This window comes from Diabrotica virgifera, chromosome 8 (genome assembly GCF_917563875.1).
Source record: "Diabrotica virgifera virgifera chromosome 8, PGI_DIABVI_V3a".
Classification (NCBI taxonomy): domain Eukaryota; kingdom Metazoa; phylum Arthropoda; class Insecta; order Coleoptera; family Chrysomelidae; genus Diabrotica; species Diabrotica virgifera.
The window spans coordinates 63,430,422-63,447,884 of record NC_065450.1 but is presented as its reverse complement, the minus strand read 5'-3'; the positions used below and the strand labels follow the sequence as shown (position 1 = coordinate 63,447,884).

Genomic DNA, 17,463 nt, shown 5'->3' with positions numbered 1-17,463 from the left:
CTTAGAACCTTCCTAATTCGCTTAGAAAATTCTTACGACATACTTAAACTGTCCACTAAATTTCATTAAAATCGACCTAATAGATTTTGCATAATAATTTTGCAATCTAAATTTTTTTTAAAAAGTTCAAATTTTTTAAAAACTTTCTGAACAAAAAGTAGACCATTTTGAAGTTTGCTAATTTTTTTACATATAAAGAGGTTCTCTACCTATCTAATACACTTTACAGAATTAAAATCGGATTATTTAAGCGGCCTCAGCACTGTTTTAAAGTTATAAACAAAGTTTGGGCTTGTAAACAAATACAGTGAGGACGTTTGAGTTGGAATAAATTCATTTTCTTGAGAATGGGCGACTCTGGAGATAAATCCCGAAACAGATCGATTTTTATTATTAAATTATAATTTTTTGGCATAAATATCATACTAGTGAGGTCATCCATCTGGGTGTGATGACGTAATCTAAATATTGGAATTAATTTAATTCAAAAATTTTTTTAATTCAAACTCTGTATTAATGTTTATGTTAATGTTTATATTAGTGAATACAAAATTGAATAGCCTTTCGATTGAGCTATCACACGGCACCTATTCTCATTTAAAAAAAAACATCGATTGCGTCATCACGCCCAGATGGATGACGTCACTAGTATGATATATATACCAAAAAAATTAGAATTTAAATATAAAAATCGACCTGTTTCGGGATTTATCTCCAGAGACGCCTATTCTCGAGAAAATGAATTTATGCCAACTCAAACGTCCTCACTGTATTTGTTTATAAGCCAAAAAATTGTTTATAACTTTAAAACAGTGCTGAGGCCGCTTAAATAATCCGATTTTAATTATGTAAAGTGTATTACATAGGTAGAGAACCTCTTTATATGTAAAAAAATTAGCAAACTTCTAAATGGTCTACTTTTTGTTCAGAAAGATTTTAAAAAAATTGACCTTTTTTTAAAAAATTTAGATTACAAAATTATTCTGCAAAATCTATCAGGTAGATTTTAATGAAATTTGGTGAACGATGGTAAGTATTTAAGTAGTGTTAATTACGAAAGTTCTAAGTGCAACCAAAGTGGTTGAACCACATTGAATAAAAACAGGCCTATTTTGCCCCCATTTTGTATTTATTGCTATTTTGCGGAAAAGGTAATAATTTAAGACATTTTTAACCAGTCGTTTATCACACAAAATTCAATTATCTTTATTTTATTTCCCTACGACTTTGTTCCAAAATGAATCGTTTTAAAGTTATAAGCAGAGAAAATAGAAAAAAATCGATGTTTTTCGAAATTTTTAAATATTTTAATTTTTTTATTAATGTTCCGGGCATATTTGAGAAGGAGCATAAGTCAATTATTATTGTTAAAGTTGTCACCTAACTTTGTCTGCAAAAATCCGAATGCCACCTCGCACATACAAAAATAGACGTTTTTTCACAGATCCGCCCTGGTCTACTATTTTTACGTTCCTTAAAGGGGTGATACACACGCGAGTAAGTACGCGAACTTATGGCTCGACGACCTTTTTCGCGCGTGTATCAAAGCAAGTACGCGTACTTTAAGTCCGCCTAGTAAGTACGCCGTCGATCCAACAATTTTGAAATCTTACTCCTAACCCGTACGTTTATCACTGCCACGAGCCGCGAGCTTCGACCCATCAAGTTATTGCGTTTAAAGTTACACTTATATTTTCACTAATTAAGCAGATTGCCTAGAAATAATTCAATCGTTTATTGTTGAAAGGAGACAGGAGACAATTTACATTTTATAAGTTTTGAGAAAACCGTAAAACACTATTTTAAGCTATACTAAATTATTTTTGATTATTTGTTTTTGAGTAAACCTAATTATTTATAGGCTGTTTTATCCTCCTGATGAAAATATTACCCTCTTATCTATGATATTTGGTTTGTTACCCACACTTTTAGATTTCGTCTTTTTTTATTATATTAAAAATATATAACACGATAGGATACGATACGAAGTATATAATACGATCAAATTCCTAAATAGGCCAAACCACCGACGGCGACCGCGATCTTTAAAACCGCGTACTTTAAGTCTGCCGTGTATCACCGACGGCGAGCCGAGTAAGTCCGCGATCTTAAAACCCGCGTACTTAAAGTTTGCGTGTGTATCACGCGCTTTATGCGCGTCATCACAAATAGTGGACTATTTGCTTGAACTTGAAGCCAATATCGAGTTGATGGAATGATTACCTAAAAACAGATTCCTGAAATACATAATGTATCTGCGAGATGTACTTAAACGGCTTTTAAAGGTATAGATGTCCCTACAACTCCTGGGAATTTTTAAAACGTGTTTGATAAATGGAAGAATAGTCCAAAATCTAATATCTGCAATTTAATTAGTAGTATGCCAAAACAAGACGGATGGAACTAGATCATCTGTAAATCTAACCTTTCAACTTTCTGGTCCCTTTAAATTTATTGAGATTTTTTTTTAATATAAAAATAAGTCGTTTGAAATAATTTTTCCGAAAAATGCGTTATAAACTCACTAATAAAAACTTTATTTGTACTTTTTTTATCGTAGTATAAGCTATGCGTTTATTTTGTCCAGGAGTTATGCTATTAAAGAAACTATATTTCCATAGTTCAGATAAGCTCCAGAGTGTCGTTTTTCTCTGTCACGATTCCTAATATTTCGTAAATTATCAGTCTTACACAAATAGCTTATTTTTACAAATATCTACATTAATGATTCAATTTCATTTAAAGGGGAATGACGGTTACATCGGGCAGTGTCACCATAAGAAAAGATGATAATAACCTGATTGGTATCAGCATTGGTGGCGGATCGCCTTTATGTCCTTGTTTATATATTGTTCAAATTTTTGACAACACAGCTGCAGCAAAAGATGGCACCTTGCAATCAGGAGATGAACTGGTTTCCGTGAATGGTCAATCTGTAAAAGGAAAAACAAAAGTTGAAGTAGCGAAAATGATTCAAGCTGCAAAGGTAAGTTTTTATATGTTTCTACAAATGATTTCTCATAATTTTTCTCGATATTCTTTCCAAAAGCTACTGATATGATAGCTTGACGGTTCTAGACCCGTCAGCTGGAGAAATGGGGGGTGGGTTTAGTCGGTAGGCGGTCCGTCAAGATACAGATAGGACAGACCAAATCCGACGCACCTGGGACACCTTCCTAGAGGGCCTTGAGAAGATTCCCACCTCACAAAAAAATGTGATAGCTTAGTAAATGAACGTGAAGTAAGGCGGTACCGTGTAATTTTTAGAGTCAACTTCTAATTGAATCCTTCACTTCAAAGTTGGACTTGTGCCGTTGGTTGCTTTTACTTGGGGGATGACAGTTACACCTAGTAGGGGTGAAAAACCGCGCGTTTAAAATAAGTCCGGAAGTAGATAAATTGACTAATTCTAAGCAACTTTCGTTCTATAAATTTTTTTAACTTAGTTAATACTTTTTGAGTTATTTGCGATTGAAAATGTTTATTTTTCAACAAAAAAAAACACGTTTTTAAATGGCTTTTACAAATAACTAAGTATTTTATAGAGAAAAATAATCTTAGCAAAAATGTAACATAAAAAAATTTAAAAAACTGGGATTCAAATCAAAACAAAAAAACCCAAGATTCGATTGAAGAATATAAAAATGAATTTTTAAACACAAATACACGCTTTAAAAAGATGATAAATACAGAAAAACATTGTCACTTTCATCATTAAGCGAAACTGACCTAACAAAATTAACTTTGTATTGACTGGAAGTACAAAGAATAGAACTTAATTAGGTACATGAAAATTGATATTGAACAATACAGAATGAAGGAAATATGTAGTTAAAAGAAAAGTTGCGCGCCAATTATTTTTTTAAGAAAAATAGTAAAACAACAAAAAAGTTGACAAATGAATAAAATAAATGATTATTTTAAAGGAAAATAACCAAAATAATTATAACGTTGTATTTATAACGTTACAAATTCAGACCCTAAATCATGTAGGTACTCTGTATTTTTGTATAGATGCTACTGCGATAAATTTTCCTAACTAATAAATCTTTCAATAATAATTATTTAAGTCTATTAAATGTTACCATTTCTAATTAAAAAAAGTCTGTGTAAGTGGGTGGTTTAAATTTGAATAATGACATAAAGCAATATTATTCCTTAACTACAGTTCAACCTTTATTCGTTTTAATTAATATAACTTTGAAACGTATATTTTAAGATTTTTTACTTCACCAATATTCTCGCCACAATTGTTTTTATGATTGATATTATTGCTTCACTTAATTTAGGAAGTCACGGTTCATTGCTGTAGTTAATAAATAATATAGTTTAACAGAATATGCCATGTAATGTATTAATTTAAAAATCCACAAGGAAAAAGCTTTCCTGTAGTTGGCTGTATACCATGTAATACAAAAAACATTAAAATCCTTTATAAAAGGTGTATATTTAAAATCCCTAAAAAGGGCTTCATCACATAACTAGTTTTCAATTGGTTTACCAATCATCATCAGTGCTTACGTGAAATTTACATGCTAACCACCAAGATATAATTTTACAAAAATATGTGTGTCAAAGCCAACGTTATAAGCCAATGCTATAAGTAATCCGTCAAGGAAACATCGGTTAAAAATGCTAACTTAAGCATGGATGTTAAAAGTATTTTTCATTAATATGCCCCAGGTAACATCTGAGCTGTGGTTTGAACAAGCTGTGGTTTCATGTGAACAAGTCAAACCACAGTTCAGATGTTACCTGGGGCATATTAATGAAAAATACTTTTAACATCCATGCTTAAGTTAGCATTTTTAACCGATGTTTCCTTTTATACAGGGCTTTGACCCACATATTTTTGTAAAATTATATCTTGGTGGTTAGCATGTAAATTTCACGTAAGCACTGATGATGATTGGTAAACCAATTGAGAACTAGTTATGTGATGTAGCCCTTTTTAGGGATTTTAAATATATACCTTTTATAAAGGATTTTATTAATTTAAATTGTTGCGTGATTTTGTTAATCCATATAGTTAGACATTATTCTTCTTCTTCTTTAAGTGCCATCCCCGCGACGGAGGTCGGCAATCACCATAGCTATTCGGGCTTTAGAGACGGCTGCTCTGAAAAATTCATTTGATGTACATCCATACCATTCTCTTAGGTTGCGCAGCCACGATATTCTGCGTCTCTCTATGCTTATTTTTCCTTGAATCTTTCCCTGAATAATCAATTGGAGCAAGTTGTATCTACCTCCACGTGTAATATATCCGAGGTATTTTAATTTTCTTGTTTTGACGGTATTTAAAAGTTCCATTTTTTATTCATCTTGCTCAGAACCTCTTTTGTGACGTGTTCTGTCCACGATATTTTCACAATTCTTCTGTACACCCACAGTTAGCCATTGGTAAATAAAATGCAGATACCTAAGACATATTATAGAATACATCTACAGTAATGCGACACCACCATAAAAAGCTATCCCCATTTCCAAAACAGAGCTGCAGGTTGCCTGAATGAAACAATACGGAGAAATAAAAATATCGGGAAAGAAATGAAAAGACAGAATTTACAAAACAGACCAATAATAACATATGCGGCAGGAATACTACCTAAAACAGAGAGAGAGAAATGCCAGAAAGAGCAGAGATGAAAACCCTTAGAAAAATCGATGATAAGACATTATGGGACAGAGCTAGAAATGCAGATATATGACGAAGATACAAGTTGGACATCATATGGAGTATTTCTCCATATTGTTTCATTCGGCCAACCTGCGGCTCGGTTTGCTGCATTCACTTGAGCTTCCACTTTGAGCTTTCCATAGCTAGATAGTTTGATGCCTAGATATTAAAACTCCATCACTTGTAGATTATCTAACCCTCCGCTCTAATTTACGTCTTAGTGGATTTGCTGTTTTAATAATATATTTTGTACTTTGTGGAGAAATTAACATGTTAAATTTTCTTGCGGTTATATTAAATTGGTGCAGCATACGATGAAAATCATCTTTACTTTGAGAGATTAGTATTGCATCGTTAGCATAGCAGATTATTTTAAGTTGTTTTTCTCCCATTTGATATCCGTTTTTGTTCCTACTTTTTATTATTTCTTTCATGATCTGTTTAAACAGTAGATAACTCATGGAGTGCCCATGTCTTATCCCATTACCAACTTTAATTGAGTCAGTTACTTTTTCTTCTACTTTTACTTTTATTATGTTGTTCTAGTAGATACACACACCGGCAAAATTAGCCGAACACCTTAAAAATGGGACATGTTTGATGTCTCGAATTTTCTAAATCAGTGGTCCGATTTAAGTGATTCTTTTAGTTTGTTATAGTCTAAAAAACAACAAGAAATCTATAATAATAAAAGAAGACAACCAATAATCCAACCCTGATGAAGTTGAGTAAGATAAAGTTAAAATAAATAAAATAAAATATAAATTCAAAAATAGATATTTACAATTATAATAATAATAATTCAATATAAAATAAATAAATAAAAATAATAATTCAATACATAATTCATAAAAATAAAAAAAAATAAAAAAAAACTACCAACTCTCTTCTGAAAATAGAGGGACTGTCTTTATAACTTAGAAGGGAGTTGATAGTACCAAAAATATTTTAAATTGTTTATTTAAATTTGTTTGTTATACGTAATTAAGAGATTATGGCAAATTGTTATTGTAAAAATAGATTTAATAGTTGAGTAAAAAATGTAAAAATATAAAAAAAAAAAAAAAATCTGTAATCCCATCAGGAAAAAACGACCTGGATTAGTCACTAGAGGCCAGGTCATATGTATAAATAATAAATAAATAAAAAAAGTTTGTTATAGCCTTATTATTTAAGAATATCGTTGTGATAATATTGTTGCTAGACAGCTAAATATTCTTTTATACCGGGTGTACCAAACATACTGTGTTTTTTTTAAGTTTGGAACACCCTGTGGAATATTCTAGCATATGTAAAATAATAAAATTAAAATTTTATTGCAAAGTTAAGCTTTCTGAACATTTTTCTTTTCGATTCATTTAATTATGTGGGATAATAAAAAGTTATGTACGTTAACATCTATCCATGTTTTTTATCAATAAATCCTCATAGTAGGGGAGGAAAATATGCTAAATTTGCAGTTACTCGAGCGTTATGGTGTAACATTAAATATTCCCCAATCACGGTCGGCGGCATTTATGTAGCATGCCCCAAAAAGAGGGTGTTATTTGCATAACATGAAAATGGAATTAAAATTTGACAAGATGTTGATATGTCATATAAGGGGATGTTACAAAACAAAATTCAAACCACGGTCGCTTAGAATCGGAAGAGATGTGGGGAGGATCTTTAATAGATGTTAATAGTATACTCTTATTAGTTTAGAAAAATTTAAAAATATAGAAAAATCGAAATAAGTATGTAAAATAAAAATAATGAAAATAAAATATTGGGCGCCACTGGTTACCTTAAGGAACCAAACTTTCACAAAATGAAAATATTACAAGAAAAATAGTATTAAATCAAAATCAAACAAAAAACATAGTCAAATAAAAATATACATAATATACAAAATATTATAATGTAACTTATCTTATTTACTCTATACTCAATATGCTATACTCAGCCAATTCTTTATTGTTCTTACGATTCAAGAGAGAAGGGAAAAAATAATAAATTTATATTTTGTAAATCAAACATTATTTATTAAAAAACAAAAAAATTAATCTCTGATCTCTCGGTGTTACAGATTGAGACCAGATTACCAAATCAAAAAAATTAAACAAAAAGTTCTACAAACATAAAAATTATACCTCTACAATCATTGTCCTGGTTTCTTCTGGTTGTTGGTTGGTTTGTAAGTCCAAGACGCTATTTCACTACGCGAAAATCACTTCACATTGTTAATAGCTACAGCAACAGTACATAAGGTTATCCATAGTTCATTACAAAAGTTATCATAGAAAAATTCAGCTTTCTACTCGAACAAAAATATTAAAAGTTCATTAAACGGGATCAAAATTTACTAGCAACCTTAGGATCCAACTAGGGGATTGAAACTAGTAACAGAAAAAAGAAAACTTATACTGCATAATTCTTGGATCTGACTGCATAAAAAAATTATTTAATACCAAAAGTGGTATGAAATCATATCGGCGATTCGCTTAAAAACAGCGAGAAAATTGCCGGAGCTCACGCTACACACCATCATATACGCCGGGTTGGGTCAACTTAGCCGGCCGGGAAACCGGTAACTACATTTTGAAACACTGATTGGAACCCAAAACTAAACTTCCTTGATGACAGAACTGAACTGCTTGATGGCTTCCACGGAACTGACTTACTCGATCTCCTCAAACTTGGGTTCCCTCTTTAAAAAAAAAAAAGAAGTTACCTCCTATTCTGACAGCCATCACCTACTTTGTCCAATAGTGACCATCCAAAACATTTCCCTACCAATCGGGTAGCTAGAAAGTTCTACTCAGGAGATCCTATAAATGCCATGAGTCTTCTTCTCGACCAATCAAACTCGCTGTCCTTATAATAATAAATCTAAGGGTTTTCACGAAATCTGCTGCGTTGCAATTCCAGGCTAGTTTCAAGAATTCAATATCTGAGAGATTTATCAATACCTATTGTCATTATTTATGTGGCATTTCCTGTTACAAAATAAACAAATCTTCAGAACTCTGTCTGAAAATGCCATAAAAATTCCTTATCTTAGAGCCTACAACAACAGCATGTGGCCTGTTCTAGGTACTTGAATTTCGACGCATATTATCAAGTCTTCACTTCGCGTGAGACCTATTGAAAAATATTTCGTGTGCAAAATGCGTCTTATTTCTACCCACCACGACAGGGTCGGAATTAGTTATATTTAGACGGTAAATTTGAGACTGTTTCAATGGGGACCTATTGGATTGTGAAGAGTATGTACTAAAACCAGAAAAAGGTTAAGTTAAGTTTTCCATATAATGGGGGACTTTTAATTTTTTAATTTAATTTTCCATTTGAAACAATCGTTTTTTTTCCGATTAGATCTAACTCGATCTATCCATAATTCGAAAAAAATGTGTCGAATAAAAGTTACTTATTTTTACGCAAAGAATCCAAATCTGCAATAAAAATTGGGGCTTCTATTTAAGATTTTAAATTAACTCCCCCACCCCCACCTCCGGGGGGTTCGTGTTTGGTGCCATTCGATAGATTTTTCAAAAATATTGAATACGTGTATTTTGCAGTTTTTCGATCTGATGTTCATTTTTCGTCGATGTTGTATATAAAATTTGTAAAAAAACATGCAAAAATAAATACTGAATATTACATACTTGATTCAAATGCATGTGGGCTCAGCGTTTGACATTAAAACCCCCCTCGAAGCTAGTTCAGCTGAAATCCACGGGAGGTCGTCATTGTGATATCGCTTAGTAATTTATTTATTTAATACACCTATTGAATTACTTTAGGCTTGTTTATTAAACTAAGCAGATAATGATGGTAGGGGAGCCCAAGCAGGGACTTCTGCAGTTACTTGAGAGTGTCAGATTATCACATGGGGAGAAACCTTGTACATGCTTGTACCCTGTAAATGTACCTATACCATATATTGGTTCTTAACACCGGGGAATTCATTAAGAGGGGACGGAAAAAAATCTATTCTTAGAAAAACTCGAAATTGTCAGATTAAGATAAGGTAAGTTAAGTACATGCAAAATAGTGTATATTTCAAAAATCTGACGATTGGAGCGGGGCGTAAGAAAATAGGCGAGTCACAAAGTTTCACAAAAAAAAGCGAATATTTTGCGAAATAAACGTCAGATTGAAAAACTAAAAAATACGTGTTCAATATTTTTCAAAAATCTATCGAATAATACTAAACACGTCACTCCACAGAGAGGGGTAAGGGGTAAACTAAAAATTTTAAATACGATATTTCGCGAAATGAACATCAGATCGTAAAACTGCAAAATACACGTATTTAATATTTTTTTAAAGTCTATCGTTTGGCACCAAACACGACCCCCCACGGAGGTGGGGTGGGGGTTTACTTTAAAATCTTAAATAGGAGCCACCAATTTTTATTGCAGACTTGGATTCTTGACGTAAAAATAAGCAACTTTTATTCGAAACATTTTTTCCAATTATGGATAGATTACACTATAAGCGGAAAAAATGATTGATGGAAATGGAAAACTAAATTAAAAAATGGAGAGTCCCGCACTTTATGGAAAACTTATCTTAACTTTTTTTGGTTTTATCACCCACTCTTCACAATCCAATAGGTCCCAATAACGCTCGAGTAACTGCAAATTTAGCATACTTTCCTCCCCCACTATGAGGATTTATTGATGAAAAACATGGCTAGTTTTTAAAGCCCATAATTTTTTTATTTTCCAACAGAAGCAAATGAATAAAAATGTTAAGAAAGCCTAAGGCTATAATTGAGTTTTAATTTGAATATTTTATATATGCTAGAATATTCCACAGGGTGTTCCCAACTTTAAGAAAAAACACAGTATGATTGTTACACCCGGTATAAAATGACATTTACCTGTCTAGCAACAATATTATAACACCGATATTCTCAAATAATAAGGCTACACATTACTAAAAGAATCACTCAAATCGGACAACAGGTTTAGGAAATTCGAGACATCAAACATATCCCATTTTTAAGGTGTTCGGCTAATTTTGCCGGTGTGTGTATTTCCGATCGTTTTGTTTATTCCTCGAGGTACTTCCCTTGCGTACAATAAGTGGATAACGTCTTTTAATTTAACCCTGTCAAATGCCTCCTTAATGTCCACGAAACATAAATATGCCGGTTTATTGTATTCTATTGATTTTTCTTGAACGTGACTCAGTAAATGTAGTCTTGGTACATGATCTTTCCGACCTAAAACCTTGTTGTTCTTCGGCTAGTGTTATAATCTTATTCAGTTCCTTTACCAGTTTGGTGTTAATATTAGTGTTGCATTTAATGACTTAATTTCTCTCTAATTCTTTGAGAGGTATTAGGATGCATGATCTTCATTCTTGTGGTATTCTGGTTTGTTCTATTATTTTTGGATTAGTATTAATAATGTTTGGTCAGATCTTGTCCTCCGCACTTTAGGAGTTCATTCAGGATTCGGTCCTCCTTTGGTGATTTTCTATATTTTAATTATCTTAATGCTTCCTTTACCTCTCCCTTCTCAATGTTTATTTCTTTGTTTGTCGTCACTTCTAGAGTTGGTGGTTCATTAGCGTTACCATTAGCAAATAGAAATCGAAAACAGTCTGCCCGTGTTCCTTTTTGAATATATTTTGTTTCTTTAGTTCGTTCATCTTTTTTCTTTTTCCTCTGATCATTCTTCATATTTCTTTTTGTGCTCCGTAGAAGTCGTGTTTCGTGTTACATCTGTTTTGAGAAGCTCTACCAGTGTTTGCTGGTAGTTGTGTGTTTATACTGGTTGTGTTGTAAAGAGGTTTTCTTCCTTTCTTCACAGTTTATCTTCACTTCCTTTCTAAACCATGGAGTTTTCTTTTTTGATATGTTAGTATTCTTTACTTTTCTCTTTCCCAGCGATTCTTTTGTTGCGTTAATTATGACCATTTTGAGTTTCTCCAATGTTGGTTATTTTTTCATTTTCAGAAATCTCCTCTGATATTCTTTTATCAAAAACCCAAAAAAATAAAATGTTTAATTTGTTTCCCAACAATAGACAAAAGTGCTAAAAATTTTTAACTATCACTTTTAGGATGAAGTTATTATTAATTATAATAAGTTACACGCTGATCCTGGTCAAGGTAAAAGCTTGGATATCATCATGAAGAAAATGAAACATCGGCTGGTCGAAAATATGAGTTCCTCAACGGCCGATGCCTTGGGTCTATCCAGAGCAATTCTGTGTAACGATACCTTAGTAAAGAAAATGCAAGAACTGCAAGACACCGAAGTTATGTATAGGGGACTTGTTGACCACTGCAAAAGAATGCTGCAAGTACGTATTACTTTTTTGAATAAAATATTTATGTCATCATCATAACCCAACCAATTTACTTCCACTGCTGGACATAGGTATCCAACAATTGTTTCCATACTCACTGCCAGTTTTTACTAATCCGCCTGATATCATCTATCCATTATATAGGCGGCCTTCCTCTACTGCGTTTATCGTCTCTTGGTCTTTATTCCATTAGTTTTCGTGTCCATCTTTCGAGTCCTTCAGCCTGGCGACGCGACGTGTCCTGTCCAGTTCCATTTGAGCTTGGTGACACGTTCTATAGCATCTGTGTTACCGGTTCTTTGTCTGAGATCTTCATTTCCTATTTTATCATGTAGGGTTACTCCCAGCATGGATCTTTCCATACGCCTTTGAGCAACCCCCATTTCGACGCTGTTGCCTTGGTTAGAGTCAGTGTCTCTGCTCCATATGTCATTACCGGTAGCACACATTGATTAAACGTTCGTATTTTTAAACGGATCGGTATACTGCTCCTAAATATTTCTCTCAGTACTCCGTAGGCTGCCCAAGCAAGAGTTAATCTTCTTTTTATTTCGCATGTTTGGTTATCTCTGCCAATTCTGATTTCATGACCTAAAGAAATGTACTTTTCCACTAGTTCTACTTCTTGCTCACGTTTAGTCAGCTGTCCGCTAGGAATAGGATTATTTAAATCAACTTATTTCATACAACTTATTTAATTTATTTTTTCTTTCACTTGCAGTATATCTTTAAGATAGGTATTTATAGCATAGATTATAATTCGATATATTTTCTAAAGCACGTTCTCAACAATTAAAAATGAATTTTACCTGTCTCTTTTAGGCTCACATGGAGCTGCAGCAGGCAGTTAAGGCGATGGGGGATATTTTTTCTGGAATAGCAGTAAGGGAACCTCAACCTCGAGCAAGCGAAGCATTTAGATTATTTGGTGAACAACATCGTAGTATTGAAAAAATGGGTTTAGAGATGGTAAAAAAAGTAAAACCAGTAAGTAGATCGTGTTTTCTTTTTTTTCTCTAGACAAGGTAAGAAAAAGAACTAATCTTCTGGGTAAATTGTCTGGCAAATTTGGAAATGCTTCTCCTAAAATTCTCCTGCACACCTTAAAAACGTACATTAGACCAATTAAAAGACGAGTGTCTATATGTCACTAAAACAAAATATCACCATCTTGGCTACCAAAAGAAAAATCCTGAGAACATGTATGAGGAAATGTGCATATTATCCGTCAGTATGAATCCACCTTTTTACTAATATTTCCACTATAGAGGACAAGAACTCTTCTTTTAGCAAAGAATACCTTTTACGCACAATAGACAGCTCCAACAACAGAGCTAAAGATGTCATGAAAACTCCTTGGCATTACCTAGCCTAGAGCACGTACTCACCAGGCGTCTTAAAAAAAGTTTCATTCCTTCCAGCTATAGTTCTACATTTACCTGGCAAAAACTTCCTGATGACTATCAGGATGTTCTAGACAAAACTCACCTTATACATCACAGACAATAAAAAGTTGCAAGCCAAAAACGCTGATCCAAAAGCCGTTTCCAATTGGAAAATTGCTAGTTGTGTTATCTTCTCCATCGAAACAAAAAACTCTTAATAACCTTTTTGCTCGTCTTCAACTTCCAAGCTCCACTAGCAGTTCTGCCATTCTCCTCACATTGCTCTTCCCCTTTCTAAGCTCTCACAAGGAAAAAGAGGATCATTTAAGATTGAGCTAGAAAATAGATTTGAAGCCTTACAAAATGTGGCTATATATGTAGATCACAGATATTACGGATGAAGGATGCAACAAGTTGTAAGATTCAAAATTGCAATAATTTCTTGTTCTAGATTTTTAATTTCAAGTAAATTTAAATTAAGGAAAGATGCTTTAGATTCAATTCTATTCGGGGCCATCACCATTGGCTTACCAAGGTTTCTGCTTTTCAGAGTCTTCAGAGAGCCGCCTGTGGTGTATCCCGAATCCCAGTTCGTTTCGTGATATACCACAGTTGGCTCTGAAGACGTGTTTGTAGACTTCAAACAGGCATACAACTCAGGCAAAAGGAACAAACTCTACAATATATTGGCTGAATTGGCAATACCACACAAGCTAATTAGACTCATTAAAGCCACTATATAAAGCCTAAAATAAAAAAAAAGAATGTGTGTGTACTTTGTACGCACGTAAGAAGTTATACTTCTAAATATGATTTCAATGAAATAAATATACTTTCGGACAGTTTATTTGTATTTTATTTAAAGATTAAATTAATTTTTACTTACTACTTTCCAAAAATTTTTATTAAAACAATACCAAAAATTAAAAAAAGATTAGAAAACACCAGGATTCGAACCGGGGACCTCTTGATCTCCAGTCCAACGCTCTACCACTGAGCTATACCCTTTTCTTTATCCTGGCTACAAGATTTCTCAGACATAGTGACAAACAAACGAAGTTGATTATAAAATACTTTAAATATTACTTATTATCTTATTCCCGAGGTAGACAAGTTCAAATACACAAAAATTTTAATAGTTATTTATGATATAAATGTTAAAAGTACAATTTTAAGGCACGTATGTGAAAGTTTCGTGTGAAAGATTCGCTTCGCTCATTCTGCAATTCACATGAGTGCCTTAAAAATGTACTTTTTAACACGTATATCATACAATATTTTTTCTACAAACGTCTTATATATCAACAATTATAATTTATTTATTCTCAATTACAGGACAATACCTACAAAAACTTTTACTTGAACTTGACTGACATTCTATTTTTATATTTTTCTTGACATTACATCAAAACTGCCTATACTGTCAATACGCAAATCATAACAACTATAGAATCAGAATCTATTTTTATTTTTGTATATTCTAACAAATTTTAATAGTTTTTTCTACAAACGTGTTAAAAATGCAATAATACAGTTTAAATTAAATTTTAAAAAACCTTTTAAACCACCTTTTTCAAATTGCGCAAGTTGTATTATTAATATTAATGTTAATAAATCAAATATAAATATTTTGATGTTTCACAATTTGACAATTCACTTTTAACTGCAGTGCCTTAAAAATTTTAAAGCACCGGTGCTTTAAAGTAGCATTTTTAACGCTCCTATGGAGTGCTATAAATTGAATTTTTAACACGTTTGTAGAAAAATATATTTAAAAACACTAATATATTATTTCCACACCTTTTCTGGACTGATACATACATTAAAACATTTAGTAACGAACTCCTTACTGTCTGTGTGCGCATGCGCGCAGATTAATAAAATTTCACCCTCAATCGCGCCTAAAGAAGTATAACTTACAAAAATAGAAGGAAAACGGAATCCAGGCCGTAGAAGAATGTCATGGATGCGGAATTTGAGAGAATGGTTTGGCTGCACCACTAATGAACTTTTTAGGTCAGCTGTAAACAAAGTCAGGGTAGCCTTAATGATTTCCAGTCTCCGATAGGAGTGGCACAAGAAGAAGAAGAAGCCACTATGGATGAAACTCAGGCATGAGTACGAATACGAAACCACCGGACAGACTTTTTCTGAATTTCGCAGGGACTAAAGCAGGGAGATGGGCTGGCCCCAACTTTGTTTAACCTGGCACTGGAGTGTGCGGTTAGACAAATGCAAACTGGACGAGGAAACCTACTGACCAACCGAACGGTTCAACTGGCTGCTTATGCCGATGATATTAATATTATGAGTAGAACATCAATAGGAGGACAGGAAACAAACGCAGAGTTAAAAACGCACACAAAAAGGCTAGGTCTGGAAATTAACACAGAAAAAACAAAAATAATGATACAGACGAGAAAAAATATAGTCCCACAAAACATTATACATGAAGATGACATTGAAACGGTTGGAAAGTTTACATATCTGGGAGTAGAACTGTATGCCGACGGATCAGAAGATGGAGAAATACGAAAGAGAATAACGCAGGCAAACAGAGCTTATTTTGCCTTCTCCCATATATTTTGGTCTAAAAATATCCACCGAAATACAAAGATGACAATCTATAAGACCTTAATTCGACCAATAGCATGCCATGGCAGTAAAACATGGGTCCTGAAAGAAACATCCAAAAACAAACTCGACACATTCGAAAGGAAAGTACTGAGGAGAATACTAGTACCTGTGAGGGAAAACTGAATCTTCAGAAGTCGATACAACAACGAGCTTTATCAACTTTATAAGGAAACACACCTGTCAGACTTCATTAGAATACAAAGATTGCAATTGGCCGGACATGTGATCAAAATGGGAGAGGATAGGCTACTCAAAAGAGCACTGAATGCTAGAATGCAGGGAAAGAGACCGGTTGGAAAGCCAAGAAAGAGCTGGGAAGACACAGTAAACAGCGACGCACAAGCCCTTTTAGGAGTCCGTGTATGGAGAAGAGCAGCCACAGACAAGCAAATGTGGAGGCAAAAAATAAAGGAGGCCAAGGCTCAGCTGTAATGCCGTAGAAGAAGAAGAAGAAGCTCTGAAGACGTTGAAAAGCAGAAACCATGGTCAGCTGGTGGTGGTGGCTCCGAATGGAATTTAATCTATTGCTGTCTTTCCTTATTTTATTTTACTCATATTTTAGTACTAAGGATGCAGAATTCTGTTGGAATTTTTATCTAAATAAGCGGACAGATGATAATTGTACATTGTAGGCTCTCCCATGTCCGCTATTTATCGGCCTGTGTCTTTATAAATTAAAAACCCTAGAGTTCGGCGTCAACACCCACCATATATTCGTTGACTTCAAAGCCGCATACGACTCTGTTAATAGAAATAAACTTCTACATGCTATGGTAGAATTTCGAATACCGTTTCATCTTGTCCATTTAACTGAACTTACACTCACAGGTGCAGAGAGCATGGTAAAAATCCAAAACGATATCTAAAGACCCTTCCATTGCAACAATGAACTAAGACAGGGTGATGGCCTATCGTGTCTCTTATTTAACCTGGCCATCGTCAGAAAAGTTTTTGACCGAAGAGGGCCGATAGGACAATGAACAAGTGGAAGACCGAGACTTAGGTACCAAGACAACCTAGAAAATGATTTAAAATCTATTGGAATAAGAACATGGAGAAGAGTTACCAAATACGCAGTGCCGGATTTACCACTAAGCCGACTAGGCCGCGGCCTAGGGCCGCAAGCAAAAGGGGGCCGCAACGTTTTGTAAAAAAAAAGTTTTTTGGTAAAAAAATTTTTACTAATTGAATTGAAATCAGTAAACAATTTTTCAAATAAGAGAATGGCTATTCTACTAAACACGTGGTACGATATTTTACAATGTTTTGACAAGAGTAGCAAAACATTGCAAAAATTGTTACAGACTTGAATGTGACTTGCAACATACAAATCTCTAAAGGATTACGCATTGAGTCTGAGAGACAACTTTGATTCCTATGAAAAAAGAGAAAATGAGTTGTCTAAAAATTAAACCTATATTCTTGAAATAAAAAGACGCCCGAAAAGAAAAAC

At 33.5% G+C, this 17,463-nt stretch overlaps 1 protein-coding gene across 4 annotated transcripts in view; it reads left to right on the top strand.

The window, feature by feature from the left end:
* LOC126890765 (PRKCA-binding protein-like) overlaps window positions 1–17,463 on the top strand; it is an 87,702-nt gene that overhangs the window by 41,453 nt on the left and 28,786 nt on the right. For all 4 annotated transcript variants that reach the window (XM_050659947.1, XM_050659945.1, XM_050659944.1 and 1 more), the window contains 3 exons: window positions 2,746–2,986; window positions 11,740–11,982; window positions 12,811–12,975. In XM_050659947.1, coding sequence (XP_050515904.1) covers window positions 2,746–2,986; window positions 11,740–11,982; window positions 12,811–12,975 — 649 coding nt within the window. The remainder of the gene's footprint in view (window positions 1–2,745; window positions 2,987–11,739; window positions 11,983–12,810; window positions 12,976–17,463) is intronic.